Source organism: Canis lupus, chromosome 17 (assembly GCF_011100685.1).
Source record: "Canis lupus familiaris isolate Mischka breed German Shepherd chromosome 17, alternate assembly UU_Cfam_GSD_1.0, whole genome shotgun sequence".
NCBI classification, from domain to species: Eukaryota; Metazoa; Chordata; class Mammalia; order Carnivora; family Canidae; genus Canis; species Canis lupus.
Window position 1 is genome coordinate 22897036 of NC_049238.1, and position 16537 is coordinate 22913572.

The following is a 16537-nucleotide window of genomic DNA, read 5'->3' on the forward strand; positions in this document are numbered from 1 at the left end:
GGCCCAGTGGTGCACCAGGATCACAGATGCTGGAGAAAAGCATCCACGAAAGTAGCTGGAAATATCGAGAAGAGGAAGAGGTCTGTGAAGACCTTGGGTTCCTGCAGTTTGCCTCGTAAATGTTGGCATTGGATAGGGCTGATTACAGCTTGGGATCCCAGGATCCAAAGGTCCTCCGGGATTCTCAGGAAGGTGCCAAGGGCCAAAGGAGGCTCTGACCATATTCTACCAGAACAACATCTATTTTGCCTCACTTTTTTTTGGTATATTGGGCTTGAGATTTCACTTTTGAAAGATTTTGCTGCTAAAGAACATTTGAAAACAACCAGCCTGATTCAGAGTTTCTTTTAAGTGTGGGCTGTGGTGGGACCATGCTGATGGGATAGAACATCATTTTGGTGCCAGAAACAATATTGACTCATCCTTCTTTGCCATTCTCTTTCTATCCCTTTGATTCCTTCAAGTAGAAAGTCTTAATTCAGTGCCGGTCTTGAGCACCCGTCTCAGGCTGGGAAATCTCCTTTTTAAACAAAGAAATCTTCCTTCCAGCTTAAGTCATCAGAAGCTGGCTACGATTTGATAGCCGGAGTTTATAACATCCTTTTATTTTTATTGCAAATACCCTATTCTGTGACAGTATTTGTTTATTGATTATGGTAGTGACATAAATTTCCCTTTAGGATAGACTTATTTAAGATTTGAAAAGTGGGTTGGCTTGAAGAATTTTATTTATTTTATTATTATTATTTTTAAAGATTTTTTAATTAATTAATTAATTAATTTATTCATTCATTCATTCATTCATTCATTCATTCATTCATTCATGGGACACACACACACACACACACACACACAGAAAGAGAAAGGCAGAGACATAGGCAGAGGGAGAAGCAAGCTCCATGCAGGGAGCCTGATGTGGGACTCGATCCTGGGACTCCAGGATCACACCCTGCGCTGAAGGCAGGCACTAAGCCACTGAGCCACCAGGGAGCCCCGAAGAAGAATTTTATATAAGTAAAATTACAGGTAGTTTTTTTTTTTTTTTTAAGATTTTTTATTTATTCATGATATACAGAGAGAGAGGCAGAGACACAGGCAGAGGGAGAAGCAGGCTCCATGCAGGAAGCCCAACGCAGGACTCAATCCCAGGTCTCTAGGATCACACCCCGGGCCAAAGGCAGGCGCTAAACCGCTGAGCCACCCAGGGATCCCCTAAAATTACAGGTAGTTAAGAGACATGGCAAGAAGTCATGAAAGTGGTAGTTGAGTGGTTGCTACTTGGGAGATACTGATCTATATAATCCACCCCACTCATTTTATAGCCAATAGCACTGAGACCAGAGACCCAAAGTCACCTGAGTTTACTTAAGGTGATGCTGGTCCATGGGGGCTAAGATTTTGGCTAATGACTCTTATCCAATGGCAAAGCCAAGAAGAGAATCCAGGAATGAGGTCATTTTGTCTTGGTTTTAAGTAAAGGATTGTCAACTCAGATTTGCCTTGGACCTCCTGGAGGCACCATGTGGCAATCATGCTGGTAGAGATGAGCCCCTGAAGTGAAGTAGCCACGAAGTGAGGCGTGGCTGTGAGAGCTCTGGGTTCAGAAGAGACCCTCTTATCATGGCTCTGCTGCTGGAGGAGCTGAGGGACTGTGGGTGGGGACCCCCATGTCCCCATGTCTCTGAGGCCTCGATGATGTGTTTCGGGCATTGGAGCGGATAGGTAGCTAAACTGCCTTCCTAATCCCTTCCTAGGGTTTTCTGATTCTAGTATCTGCCCCCAAGGAAGGAGAGCCTAGAGAACATGACCTGAATTTTAAACAGCATCCCTGCTTATTGGCTGTCCCTGCCAGTGTGGCCATGTCTTGACCACATGGCCCCCCATGAGCTGCATTGTCTCCTTTGCACTTTCACTGTCCCTCGCTTCCCCCTTTGGACCCCTTCCAGGCCCTGCCCGTGGGCAATTTCACAAAGGACTGAGAGGAGGGGGAAGAAGGAGAAGCTGATAACACAGGTTCCCAGAAGGGGGTGACATTAGAACACCACCAGTGTGAGTAGGGGGTTCCCTCCTTGCAGACTTATGAGCCTCAGCCAACCGCAGATAGGGCAAGATGGGGGCAAGTCACCGGCTCAGTGGACTCTGCACATGGCATCAAGCAGTGTACGGCAGGCCAGCTTGTTTAGAGCCATCAGATTGGCAGGGCTGGGGTGGAAAAGGCTGACAAGACGTAGAGCTTTCGGTGGTGTCTGTGGCTCCCCAGAGGGGGAGGCACAGCCCTGCCCTCTCAGCCCTGGCCAGTCCTTCTCCGAGCACACCTCGTGATGCAGCCAGGCCTGGGTCTTCCTGCTGAAATGTGCCCTGTTCCTCTTCTTTTCCGTGAGGGCAGCCAACTCATTACCTGCGGTGCTTACCTTGGGGTCTCCTGAATGGGATGAAGAGGAGGAGGAATTGGATCCTAGAATCTTTAAGGAGTTGAGGCCTTTCTCAAACCCTGAGCTGGGGCTGATGGATGCTCTCCAGTGCCTCGAGAGCAATGACTGGTGAGGGCACCCCTTCTCCTGACCTCAGCTGCCCGCCTCCCCTGCTGTGGGGATGGGGTGGGGGTGGGGGTGCCCCTGGTCTGCATGGGGGCCTCCTCCCTCCCCACCTGCCTGTGACGGCCTGGAACTCGCTTCTCAGGCAGATGAAGGAGAAGGGCCTGCTAAGTGTCCAGCGCCTGGCGGCCTGTCATTCAGATGTCCTGGCTGGGAGGCTGCACGACGTGTCCTTGGCTGTGACTGGGGAGGTGAGGCCACCTAGACAGCCTGTGTCCTGTGTGCCGTCCCCACCCTGCAGCCAGTCCTCCTTCCCTGCTGCCACCGCTCAATGAGGGTCATGTGGCTGCCCCAGAGGGACCATGGCTCCCTGGAATGTGGCATCCCCTGTTCACTTCTTAGCCCTCAGCTATGGAGGTGGGAGGTAGTCCCCTCGCATCTCAGATTGGAGAACTGGGCTCAGGAGTTTCCTTGTTTCTAATCTCTGGGCATTCAGAATCAGAACAATCAGAATCCTGTTTGATCCTGTTTGTCACAGCCCGTGTTGTCCTCTATACTCAGAGGTCCCACTGAGGGGCTGGAGTGTTCTGAGCCAGATCTCCAACCTCAGGGAAGTTGTAACATTTCCCAAGGACTTTCTCCCTTGGGGCTGGGGCTGGGGCCTAGATGGGGCCCGGAGGGGCCATGAGATGCTCTTATCACATGTGGAGGCCAGGCCCCTTCTTGGGAATAGACTATTCCAGTGGTGGGGGCGGGGCGGGTGTGGGGGCATTTGTGATACCCAAATTGAACACTATTTGTAAAAGTACTTGGAAGACTAAGTGTTGTACAAATTTCAGATGTTCAAATTTTAAATTTCAACTGGAATTAATAATTATGATGATAACAATAATAATTTATTTTTTAAATGGGGCTGTTTTGTCGAGAGCTACTATGTGGTTTTCGTTTCCAGCCTGGCAAAGCCTAGGCCTGCAAGGGGCGGTGGTGGTGGTGGTGGTGGTGGGAGAGGGTGGGCCTGTGCCTTGTTCTTCATATGTTCTGGAGCCCTTGGCAGGGCCCAGCAGTCCTGGAGGGTCTCTGTCCCATCCCTCTCCTAGGTCACCAACCTCCGCTCCAAAGTGTCACGACTGGCCATCAGCACCCTGGGTGCCCTCTTCCGGGCCTTGAAGAAGAACATGGACCAGGAGGCTGAAGAGATTGCCCGCTGCCTGCTTCAGAAGATGGGGAACACCAGCGAGTTCATCCAGAGAGCGGCCAACCGCTCCCTGGGGGCCATGGTGGAGAATGTGACCCCTGCCCGCTCCCTGGTGGCCCTCACCTCGGCGGGCATCTAGTACGTGGTGGCTCATTGTCAGAGGGGTGGGTTGGGAAGGTAAAGCAAGGGGAGAGTCCCGGAGAGAGGAGTGGGCAAATGGAGCAGGTGCCTCACACATTTAGCTGGGGGAGGGAGACCCTGCTTCCTGGTGGGCTTCTCTGCCACCCTTCTTGGGCCAGGTTGGGGATCAAGAGGTGAGCATGGGGCAGCCCCAAGCCTTAGCCACAAGGGTTGAGCTGCTGTGTTCTGTTCAAGGCTGGGGAGTTCAGAGCATCTGTGGTAACGTCCCCGGAGACAGGGCTGAGAACCAGCCTGCGGCCTGTGTGCCTCTCCTGGGGTGGGGCAGGCATTCTTTCTGATGAAATCAAGGCTCTGAGCGGAGCAAGGCACAAAATCTTACTCCAGCTCACACCTCTTGGACTTTTCCTGGGGAGGGGAAGGTGCTTGCCTACCCCCCTGGCGCCTTTCACCTTATTAAAAAACCCAAACCCCAAACCATTTCCTAGGGCACTTGGGTGGCTCAATGGTTGAGCATCTGCCTTAGGCTCAGGTCATGATCCCGGGGTCCCAGGATCGAGTCCCACGTCGGGCTCTTCACAGGGAGACTGCTTCTCCCTCTGCCTGTGTCTCGGCCTCCCTATGTCTCTCATGAATAAACAAATAAAATCTTTAAAAAGAGAAACAAAACCATTTCCCAAACCCTTTCAATCCCACAGGGCCAAACCACTCTCAGCCCCAGAGCCAGTCATGACACTGATGCAGGAAGCTTCTGGGACAGGCCTCCCCCCACCCCCCACCCCGGCTGTGTGGAAGCAGCCACACCACAGCCCAGTACAAAGGGTGAAGGGAGGTTCACACCCTGGGTGAGCTTAGCTGCTCTGTGCTCAGTCTCCTCATCTGGGAATAATAACGGTGTACACCTCCTCAAATTGTGAGGAGTAAATGAAACGATTCATGCAAAGGCAGCGCCTGCCTTTACTGTAACATTTACTGAGTGTGCAGTGTGGCGGCCACTAACTCTTGGGAGAAGTTCGTTTTTTTTTCTGGACTGCTCCCTCTGCTCCGCTTCCTTCTCTGCAAACTGATGCTAATAGTGGCTTGTGGCTAGAGGGTGTTCAGCAGGGCTCCTGGCTCGGAGCGGAGCGTGTGCTAACTACAAACTGAGGCAATTGATCATTGTTGCGAGAAGCAAGGTCAGGCGTCCTCAGGGCTGTGCTCAGGAATTCCTGAGGATCTTGCCAAAATGCAGATTCTGACTCAGATGCTAATGGAGCTGGTCCCTGGGCCACAGGGAGTAGGGGGAGGCCAGAAGTACCCCCTTGTGTTACGCTGGGTTGGGACCCTGGTGGAAGAAGGGGTCAGTGTTGCCTAAGGAACTGCGGACACACAGGCCCTGTTTGAAAAAAGGTGAAAAAGAAACAGGTGACATCCTGTTGGATTTCTCTTGTAAGACCTCAGCTTCTCCCTGTTGGGGTTACCAAATCACCCACTGATGCCCTGTCGCCCCCTCCTGTCTCAGTTCACTTCAACAAACGTGCAGTTAGCTCCCACTAAGTGTGGGCATGTGCCAGGCACCAGTGGGGCACAGGATTCCACTTGCTGCCACCTCCCTGGGAGCTCCTCGCCTGGCTGGGGAGCCACAGGGGTGCTCCTGTTCTTCCCAGGGGACAGGGATAGCTCGAGTCCCAGGGAGCATTCTGCAGAGGAGGCTGGGGAAGGCAGAGAATGATCTCTGATTAGGTAGGATCTTTCTAGGTGGAGAAACGATGGGGAAGGCACACATGCAGGAAGGCCCAGAGGAGGTGAGCACGTGTACATGTGGGGAGCACCACATGGCTTTAGGGCTCCTTCCTCCTTCTCCTGCTTACCGTTGTCATCCTGGGTTCTATGAGCCGGATGTGACTGGTCTTCCCTTGAAGATTCCCTGTAGCCCATATGAGACAGATTTCAGAGCCCATCACGGCATGAAACGTGGGTGCACAATTATAGATCCATGTGCAGCAGTCTAGGGACCCCGCACCCCATTCCTTGTCTGACCCCTTGACTGTGATGTATTTTTTTTCAGCCACCGAAACCCCTCAGTCCGGAAATGTACTGCCGAGCACCTCTCAGTCGTCCTGGAGCAGATTGGTGCCGAGAAGCTTCTCTCAGGCACCAGGGATAGCACAGAGATGCTGGTGCACAACCTGGTGAGGCTGGCCCAGGATTCTAACCAGGACACCAGGTGATGCAGGGCCAGGGGGCCTGGGGGCTGCCTACCTGCCAGCCCAGGGCAGATAAGGTGACCAGCCAGCCCTGAGAGCCCTGGCCCACACAGCTCAGCTTTCCTGGGGTCACGGGAGGGACAGCCAGACAGGCTGAGGCTGTGTCCGTCCTTTATGGCCAGCATCCATCTGTCTCCACCCGCATAGCTGGGCCTGTAGGAATGCGCAGAGCTCCCCGCCTCCGGTTCTCCTTCTCTCACCGCTGCTCTCGCTGCTCTCTCTCTCTTGTTTCTGACCCATCCCAGCTCCAGCCTCTGAAAGAGCATCCATTCCTTTCAAGGATAGTGCACAGAGGTCACTCTTCATTATTCCGGACAGGACAGTGAATGGGAAAAATTAGGCCTCTACTATCCTGGAGCTCACCCCTTGTAGGTGGGGATAGACAGAAAATAAACAAATAAATTAGTATGATCATTTCAGGTTACAGATAAGGGATGCAGCAAGAAAAACACCAAGGTGGAGAATGGGGTGGTGCCTACTTTGATGGAGTGTCGAGGGAGATCTTTCTGGAGAGTAACATTGGAGCTGAGAACTGATGGGCCAACTGATGGGCCAATGGGGAGCCAACTCACTGGGGGTCTGGGGTGTGAGCGTCCCGGGCAAAGGAAACATACAAAGGCCCCCCAGATGGGAATTCGCTTGGTGTTCTGGGAAGAGGAAGGCTGGGCTGTGTGGCAGCCAGTGAGTGGGACAGTGTGGACAGGCGATGAGGCCGACAGGGCAGGGCCAGGCCAGGCAGGGACCCTCAGGCAGTGGTCAGGAGTCAGGATTTTGGCTGGTGTGGGACGGAAGCCACCAGAGGATTTTTAGTAGGAGTGTGAGGAGATACGCAATGGTGTTAAGCAGGAGAGTGATAGAACCCGATTAACTGAGGTGCCTGGGTGGCTCAGTCCGCTGAGCGTGTGGCTTCGGCTCAGGTGGAGATCCCGGAGTCCTTGGATAGAGCCTGCTGCTCCCTCTCCCTCTCTGCTCCCCCTGCTTGTGTGCTCTCTCTCAAGTAAATAAATGCAATCTTTAAAAAGTAAGGAAAAAAAGTATTTTAATATTGCTATTAAAAAAAAGAATCCGATTAACTGTCTTGGAAAGCTAGGATTAGGGCCCAGTCAGTCCATCATCACATTCCTTGGTTCCTAGGACGTTACGGCCAGATCTGGAGACACGCCACATCCGGTACTGCTCCGCGGGGTCTGTCCTCCCTATGTTCTGTGTTGTGCTCCAGCCTGTGCTCTCATAGCTGACAGTCTGAGGTTCATCCTCCCCACGGCAGCCCTGCTCCACGTACCATGCTCACACGTGCTCCCCCCGTGGAGCCCAGGGAGAGTGTCTGGGGTATGGCCAGGGGGCAGGACTGTGGTCAGGGGTGCATGTCCACTGATGCAGCTCGAGCCCTGTGGGGAGCCCTTGAGCATGCTGTGCCCCTCAGCCTCCCTCCCACGGCGCCACTGCCTATGTCCTCACGACCTTGCAGTATCTGGAGTTCTAATTTGTATTGATCTAATGGGTAAAAGTGTCATCTCATTATTGTTTCCGAGTGCTTTTCCCCCTGATTACTAGAGTTTGTGTGTCTTTAAATGCTTGCTGCCTTCTTGATTTTTTTGAAAAAAATCTTTCTGGCTGCTCATTAGAGAATTGATAGTAGGGGAGGGGGCCTGGGTGGAGGAGGGACATGAGACAGATGGTTACTCCCCCAGGCCCCGCCAGGGGTGCTGGAGGCCAGCAGACGGGAGGGAGAGCTGGATTGGGGTGTCTTGAAGGCAGAGCCAACAGGATGTGGGTGGTGAGGCTTTCAAAGAGAAATCAAAGATGATGCTTGGGTTTTTAAAATGAACAATTGGATAAATGATAGTGTCATTTACTGAAATGAGGAATATTGGTGGAGAACTAGAAGGTTTTGGTTGATTTGTTTTTATTTGTTGGTAGGGGGATGGAAATAAAAATTTAATTCTCTCCAGCTGGAAATGCCCCCTCCATCCTGACTTCCCTTACGTTGCCAGTGTTGACTACACTCCATCTTCAGTCAGGGCACCCGTGCTTTCAGCGTCCATGGCACTGCGCTCCCTGGTTCCCCTCTTCCTCTATGGCCACCTCTTCGCCTGCCTGCCCTCTGGATATAGATGGCCGCAGGAGTGTCTTCAAGCTTCTTCTCCTCTTACAACTTTCCTGAGCACCATCACTACTTCCGTGGGTCCAGTCACAGCAACCTGATGCTTCCTAGGGTCTCCCTCCAGGCCACCCCTGTCTGAGCACCAGTGCTCTACCTCCAATGCTTCTGGAGGACCCATCACCACTGTCAGATGTCCTGCTGTCGTCTTTGGTGCAGACTGTCCCTAAATGAGCCCTCTGCCTTCTCCCCAAGCCTGTGTTCCCTCTATCATTAGAAGTCATTATTATTTACTGAGTCATCTAAGATGATAAATGAGGACCTTCATACGTCATTGACTCTAAGACACACAATTTCTCCGACATTTTAATATCTTACGATCAGAGGCATCTCACAGTTGCTGCTGGCCAGGCAGCAATTTTGATTTGGGTTTTACTCTCTGCACATTTTCGAACTTGGTCCTTATTGCTCGTGGCATAAGCCTTTGAATTATGGTTTGCATTGTAGAAACTAAACTATGAGTCTTTCTTTGCTTGTTAGCCTTTTATATTTATTTTAAGAAGTCACCATGGGTGCTCTGCGGGGACTTGTTGAGTTTAATTGCTCCCGAAAATGTCTTAGAAATATTACTCTATTATTCAGCATTGAAATGAAAAGTTATAGTGTATGAGAAGAGGCATGGAGATAGGGTGATGGGACATAAATTAGATAGTAATGCAAACAGTCGTGGAAGGAGTGACCAAAATTCCACATTTTCTTACCAGGCAACCACCCAGTGGTTTACCCAGCCTAAGGAAGGAAGGGCACCACCTGCAAGTAATGTTACCTCGATTTCTGAGATAATACATGAAAGGGGTGCCTCCCCACATGGGGCAGTGTCATTAAAGGCACTGGAAGTTGCCAGTGTTTTCTATTTCTGTTTTTGCTCAGTGGAAAAGGAATCAATGGTGCATTTTACAATCAGTAGAGTCTTGGGTTGAGTGAAATATGAGATTGTAGATGATTCTTGCTCCACCTCTGATCAACTACCCTACCCTGCAGTTTTCTTAGCAGGTCCTGAATCTGACCATCCCTTTCTCCTCCCACTCTACAGCCTTATTTCAGGACTTCATCATGTCTTGCTTGGGCTATCATGGTGGCCCTTGTCACCAGAGAGAGACGTTCACCACACTGCTGCCAGGGACATTTTCATAAAGTTCAAATCTGGTCATTTCACACTTTCCCATGGTCTGAGGGCTAAAGCCCAACTCCTTCACATTTCCAGAAATTGGGTCCTACCTTCTCTCTTTCCTATCCTGCATCCAGGCCCTGCCTGCTGTTTTCCAACCACATGCCTACTGATGTGTCAGACTGTATTATGGATCCTGAAGTGACTAACCCCTGCCCCCTTACTCCCTAATCCCATCCCACTATGGACTCTTACTCCTCAATGCGAATCTAAGGATCTCCTCTTCCATGAAGCCCTCTTTGATTTCCTCCCCCACTCACCGCTGTTCGCTGGGTAGAGCTGACCATTTCCTCCCATACTGGCCCCTGTACCCTTTCTCAGACTTCCAGATGCCCCTATACTAGAAGAAGTTAAGTATAGTCATCCAATGGAATATTATGAATTTACTAAAAAGGATGACATGGGATGACTAATGGTAAAGTGAAAAAAGTCAGAGGCAAGTTTTATATATATTCTGATACCAACAAAAATGTGTATGTGTCTAAAAGACCATAAGAAAATATGTAAAAATTTAATAGTTTTTCCTTGGTAATGGGGCTACGGATGATGTTTATTCTTTTTATGAATCTAGTTTTTAACTGTCTTAATTAGCGATTATTGTCTTAAGTGGAAAAAAGTATTAAAAACTCTTTTATTACAATTAGAAAACTCCTGTAAATCTGCAGAACAGATTTATGATGCATTTCTGTGGCTGTTTCTTCATCCCTCTCTTTCTCCTGTGGCAGGTTTTATGGCCGGAAGATGGTGAATATCTTGATGTCAAATACGAAGTTTGATGCATTTCTGAAGCAGAGCCTCCCATCTCACGACTTACGGAAGGTCATGGCAGCTATTAAGCAGCGGGTAAGTTAGTGGCCTGAGCAGGTGGGGGATGAGGGGGGTGGGGTGGAAGGTCAGAGCCAAGCCAGTCATGGGAGTGGGGTGTGCACTCCAGAGGTTCCATTTCGTGCACAACTCCTGGCAGGTGGAATTAATGTGATTTCCTTCCCCTGTGCTTGGACCTGGCTCTGTCCCTCTCTGCCCGTGTCCCTTGAGCCACCTGGGTGTCCACACTGTATCCTGTTAAATGGGGATCTTGATCCCTGCCCTGAGTACCAATGGTCTGGAATGCTTGGTTGTACCCTCTGAAGCCCTGCCAGGTGGAAGGGGTTATTCCTCTCATTATGATCTAGCCTGGGGTGGCTGGCAGTTCCCCAGAGGGCCACCCCTTTGGCTCATGTTTTGTGTTCCCTTTTCCAAGGGAATGGAAGATGGTGATGGACTTCTATCTGCCAAGGGCCGCAAGGTGTCGAGGAGTCTGGTGTTGTGTGAGAATGGGCTGCCTGGAGAAGATGGGTATGGCTGCTCTTGTCTCCCTGGGGCTCCACATCCAAGGCTGCCAACAGAGATGGGCCACTTGCCCTGGGCCAGGGGTAGTGGTTCTGGGAGGCTGTGTGGATCCAGGCTACGGTGGAGACCTAGTTGGGTAGCAGCACTCATGGGTGAATTTCCCCACCCAAAGCTCAGGGAGACCAAATCCTAGGATTTGGACATACTTGCCATCCAGCAGTCTTGCCAAGGGGGTGAATTCCAGTAGTCCGGGCAGGGCATGTTGTTGGCTGGACCATCAGCATGAGCTCAGCGTTTCTCCATCCACTTCAAGCAGCACATCCTGTTGCCATCAGGGTGGCCTGGGATGAATTTAGAGGCAGCTGTGGGACAAAGGCAGAGGAGAGGGAATGGGCAGAGAGGCTAGAGAGTGGGTGCTGGGAGGAGCTAGAAACCAAGCAGAAACCCCCTGGTCATTGATGTGCCTGAAACTCAGAATCCTTCTATGGTGCTCAGGGAGGGCTACATCTGAACTCTCACAGGCACCCAGGGCAGCCCCCCACAACCAGCTCCAGATTAGCTTCCTGCTCTCTCCCACACACGGTGTCCCAGACAGGCCAGAGCAGCTCCTGCTCCCTGGCCGATCCCTCCCCCCACGTTCTGTCCCCTACCTTTGCTTATGCTGCATCCCTTGCACCTGGAACATGCTTATTTTTTCTACCAGATTCCACAAGATTCAGATGATTGTTACCTTATCCCAGAGGCTCTCTCAGACACCCTGTGCTCTCTGTTTCTCAGTCCTCTGTCATCCCCTTGACTTATCTGTCTCCCTTTGGTCTCTGAGCTCCTGAAGGCAAGGAAGGTGTCTCTTGTCTCATTGTCCTTAGTGCCCACCATAGCTCTTGGCACTTGGTGGGCAAGCAGCGTGGAGTGTAGGAAGGAATGACAAAATGGATAATGTTGGGCTCTGTCAGAGGGGACTTTGGTGTAGGGCCTGAGCTCAAAAAGCTGAGTTCTGAGCTGGGTGTGGAGGTAGGAGTCCTGAATGGAACTGTTCTCATGCTGCCTGGACTGGGCCAGGGGAAACCATAGGCCCATGCTCTTAGCAGAAGGGAGCAGGGCTGCTTCTTCTTCTTTTTTTTTTTTTTAATATTTTATTTATTTATTCATGAGAGAGAGAGAGAGAGAGAGAGAGAGAGGCAGAGACACAGGCAGAGAGAGAAGCAGGCTCCATGCTGGGAACCCGATGTGGGACTCGATCCCGGGTCTCTAGGATCACACCCTGGGCTGAAGGCAGCACTAAACCGCTGAGCCACCCAGGCTGCCTGGAAGCAGGGCTTCTTAACATTTCTCTGGTCACTGGAGAAGTATGAGCCTGGCTTAGGCAACCAGGGATTGGGATAAAGGAACCAGGTACTCTTTTTTTTAAAGATTGATTATTATTTATTTATTTATTTATTTATTTATTTATTTATTTATTTATTTATTTATGAGAGAGAGAGAAGAACGGAGAGAGAGAGAGAGAGAGAGAGATAGCATGAGAAGAGGGAAAGGGAGAAGCCGACTCCCAGCTGAGCAGGGAGCCCGATGAGGGCTCCATCTCAGGACCCTGGAATCATGACCTGAGCTGAAGGCAGACCCTTAACCAGCTGAGCCATGCAGGCGCCCTTCCCTCACTCTTAGATGAAATGCACAGTCGTCCTTTTGTGGACTCCCATACTGGGCCCCCTTTCTTCACGTACTTTCTGAAAAGAGAAAAGAAAGGCAGGAAGAACGAGGTTGGCAAGAGGATGGGGCTCTAGGCAACCTTATTGTTGTCCCCTGAGAAAAAGGGATTTCCAGAGTCCCAGGGCCAGTGTCCTCAAGCAGTAGGCGGAGAAGCTGGGGGTGGGCCTAACTGCAGGGGATCCCCTGTCTCAGTCTCTCTTGTCCATGGGAAGGGCATGGGACAAGAGGTGCGTCCATCCTCCGGGGCTGCCCGGGTCAGAAGTTCCTTTCACTCAGGCTCAGCTCCAACGGCCCTCGGCTGGAGGGGCTCCACTCCTCTGTGCGCGGTGGCCTGGAAGTGACCAAGCAGCTTCGGGAGCTGATGCGGCTGCTGGAGGCCAAAGAGTACCAGTCTCGGATGGAAGGCGTGGGGCGGCTCCTTGAGCACTGCAAGGCCAGGCCAGAGCTTATCACCGCCAACCTGGTCCAGGTGAGCACTGCCTCATCCCTGCCCTCTTGCCTGTCTCTTCCCGGTGGGTGCAACTTCAATTTGGAAAACTCAGGACAGAGTTGGACATAAATTAGATATTAATGTGCTAATAATTAGGACATTGTGCTAGATCTCTCAGGGTAAAGGGAGCCTGAGAAGCACCTGCTATCCAGTTGCCTTGGTAACGCGAGACTGCCTGGAAGTAGCTGAGGGGACAAGGCACCTGTGGACCACCCAGAGATGTCCCGGGCATCACCCAGCTCTTTGGCAGATTTATGGGGAGGAAGGTAGAGGTAGGGGATGCCACGCCTGAGGGCTGCTCCTGGTCTAGCCATGCACATGATGTGTTGGGGGCAGAGCATGTGGTTGGCCAGGAGACTGGGCCAGGGTATTTGGATGGGTATATTGGGAGCAAGCACAGGCCGTGCTTTCATGGGCTGGAAACCAGGGCAGATGCCTGCTTCTTCTAGGATTGAGGCTGCTGATGCCAAGCCATGTACCAGAGGAGTTAAGACACAGGCTCGAAGTCAGCAGACCAGGGCATCCAGCCAAGTTCCTTACTGCCTCTGTTTTTGTTTTGTTTTTAATGATAAGTTGAGGATGGGAACCCCTGCTTCATGGACTAAGACCATTCCATGCGAGTGCAGGGTGCCTAACGAGATGCTCTAGATGCTTTGACACACTGAGTGCTCCATATGTGGCTGTTTCCTCCCTCTCTTGGCATCCTCCCCTTTTGAGGAGGTGAGACCCTCATCACTGAGAATGTTCTGGCATAGGTTAGATGCCCCTGTCAGGGAGGCAGGAGGAACCCCTGCCAAGGGTGGTTGGTTGGGCTGTGGGCCTCCTGCCCAGCCTGGGTTCCCATGGGCTCTCGATTTCTGTTCCCTCAATAGGTCTTTGATGCTTTCACCCCAAGGCTTCAGGATTCCAACAAGAAAGTGAACCAGTGGGCACTGGAGTCCCTTGCCAAGATGATCCCCCTCCTCAAAGAAAGCTTACACCCCATGCTGCTCTCCATCATCATTGCTGTTGCAGACAATCTCAACTCCAAGAACTCTGGGATTTATGCCGCTGCCGTGACTGCACTGGATGCCATGATTGAGAGCCTGGGTGAGCCTCCTGCCTCAGCCCTGTTTGGCTCTGGTGGGCAGTGGGCTTGCTCCCTGAGCCCACCCCAGGGTGGGCTCACCCATCCTGCCAGGAATCAGCAGAGTGCTGATAGGCACTGGGGGCTCTTAGGCCAAATGTTTCCCTGGAGGCTGGGTAGGACAGGGGTGGGCAGCGCAGAAGCTGGTTGGCAGGCTTTTCCATGTCACATGCACCAGAGTTGGAGCGGGGGAGATGTGTAGATGATCTAGTCTTGCCTCCTCCTAGTATGTGTGACAGAAATGACTCACCCAGGGTCACACCATACTGTAGTGATTGAGCCAACAGGGAACTGAAGGGAAAATAAGTCAGGATTTCCAGGAAGAAGCTGGAAGCACCGCTAGTGATTTTTTTTAGTTGTAGAGATGATAGCAGTGGGGGTGGCTTGTACGAGGACCAGGCAGGTTGGTGCTGAGACAGCAGAGTCAGCCTGCTGGAGAGGACAGAGTGGATGAGTGGGTGGGCCCAAGCAGGCCACCTTAATTGTCTGGCATAGGGGTTGGGCTGGGATCCCCTTGGCTTTTGACCGTGAAGTGGACAAGAGTTGCCACTGAGGAAGACTGTTTGGGGCCAGGGTTCAGGGTGGGAGGAATTTGGGGTGAGGAGTGGGAAGGGTTGGGGGGGTGGCATGAAAAGGGAAAAAGGAGCTGTGGGTGAGATGTCAAGAATGGCGAGAGCTCCCGGTTCGTCTGTGCTTCGTACTAACACATCTTGGTTCACCAAAATTAGGTGGGATTTGGGGTGCATCTACTTCCTGTTGTCCATTCCTTTCCTAGATGATTAGAGGGTGATATCTGGTGTGTCTAGGGCACAGAGTGAAGCACAGATGTGTGTGGGACATAGCACATGAGTACCGTCATGTCCAGACCAGAGGAACCACTCTTGCCACAATGCAGGAAGCTCATGAGCTGAGAACCGCCTGTGCTGGCCTTGTGGCTGTATGTCCCCGTGAGCACAGAGCCACGTCCTGCCTTTAGGACCCATAGAGCATCCCCTTGGTGAGGCCACAGACATGCCAGGCACCCCACCCCTCTCAGTGTCCACACCCTGCGGGAGCCCAGCTCCCTGGGGAGGGGTGGCAGCCGTGTCCTTGGCTGGAGCTTCCAGAAGCAGTTTCAGTTACAAATGAAAGGGCTGGTCAGGTCCTTCTCTGCCTTTTGAGTTCATAAATACTGTCAATTTCCTCTCTTCATCTCAAAGGGAATTTATGATTTGCTGAGTTTGTTGCTGTAGAGCAAACAATATAAATCCAGCTTTAAATTACGGCTTGTTCTCAGCACGGCTCTGGGTAAGTGAGATTGCTGTTGCCAATAACCAAGGCTCTTGGTAAATCACTGCGGGCCCTGGATTTATTGGGGAAACCTGCACCAAGCAAAATAGGCTTCAGCTATTTGAAGAGGCTAAGCACCCTTGTCGGGGAGGGACACTTTTAACCCTTTCCTCTCCAGGTGTCATAGTTTTCCACTTTCTGCCATGGGCCGTCCTTCTAGAGCACACTGGGGCTCTGGAGCTTTGGGCTGCAGAATCTGGTGTCTTGCATTGTCACAAGACTCAGGCCTTCTGTACCTGGGGCCTTGCTGTACTTACCTGGGCTGGACATCCTGGAAAGAGGGCCTGGAGCTGGCCTGCTTCTGTGATCTGACTACACCTTGAGGCAGGTTGCAGCTTCCAGGAAGATGCCTAGAGTTGTCCTTTCCTCCTGGGACTGGGTCTCCTTGGGAATGGCTGATGATGCTCCCTTTGGCCCATCAGCCACAGGATCTGATGGGAGAATGGAGGCTGGCGTGAAGGGCACTATTTTCCTCTCTAGTCCCTAGGTCACTGTTAGGCTGGAATGGAATATTGTTGGCCTCAAAGAGTTGGATGGAGCCCAGTAAATCCCTGGCAAAATGCTCCTGTGGGACCCAAAGATTGGAGCACGGGGTCTTGTTCCAGGTCATTTTTGAGCAGGTACAGCAGTGGGCTCTTGGGGCTACATGGCTGTGCTAGGAGCCATATCCACTCTGCCCAATGAGCAACCTTGGCTTTGGAAGTATTTTGGCTTTTTTTCCCCCCTAAAGGTTTGATATATTCATTTGAGAGAGAGAGAGGGAGAGAGAGAGAGAGAGAGAGAGAGAACACAAGTGGGGGAACAGCAGAGGGTGAGAGAGAAGCAGACTCCCTGCTGAGGAGGGAGTATAAAGGGGGGCTCCATCCTAGAACCCAGGGAACATGACCTGAGCCAAAGGGAGACACTTAACTAACTGAGCCACCCAGGTGCCCCTGGAAGTGTTTTTAACTATGAAGTGACTGGGTGATTTCTATGTTCATGAAGGGCAAAAGTGGAGGGGTTTAGATTGCCAGTAAGAATTCATCGCTGCCAAGGCGTCCCTAGGGTAGAATCAAGCTCTCTCTGGGAATGGTTCTCATCTGCCTGGAATGGTCTGAGTCCAACCTGCAGGAGG

General features: G+C 51.6%; 1 protein-coding gene across 8 annotated transcripts in view; it reads left to right on the forward strand.

The window, feature by feature from the left end:
- Positions 1 to 16537, forward strand: part of TOGARAM2 (TOG array regulator of axonemal microtubules 2) — an 83784-nt gene that overhangs the window by 36535 nt on the left and 30712 nt on the right. For all 8 annotated transcript variants that reach the window (XM_038561166.1, XM_038561167.1, XM_038561168.1 and 5 more), the window contains 8 exons: positions 2387 to 2540; positions 2680 to 2785; positions 3632 to 3867; positions 5915 to 6073; positions 10168 to 10285; positions 10683 to 10777; positions 12755 to 12947; positions 13841 to 14057. In XM_038561166.1, coding sequence (XP_038417094.1) covers positions 2387 to 2540; positions 2680 to 2785; positions 3632 to 3867; positions 5915 to 6073; positions 10168 to 10285; positions 10683 to 10777; positions 12755 to 12947; positions 13841 to 14057 — 1278 coding nt within the window. The remainder of the gene's footprint in view (positions 1 to 2386; positions 2541 to 2679; positions 2786 to 3631; positions 3868 to 5914; positions 6074 to 10167; positions 10286 to 10682; positions 10778 to 12754; positions 12948 to 13840; positions 14058 to 16537) is intronic.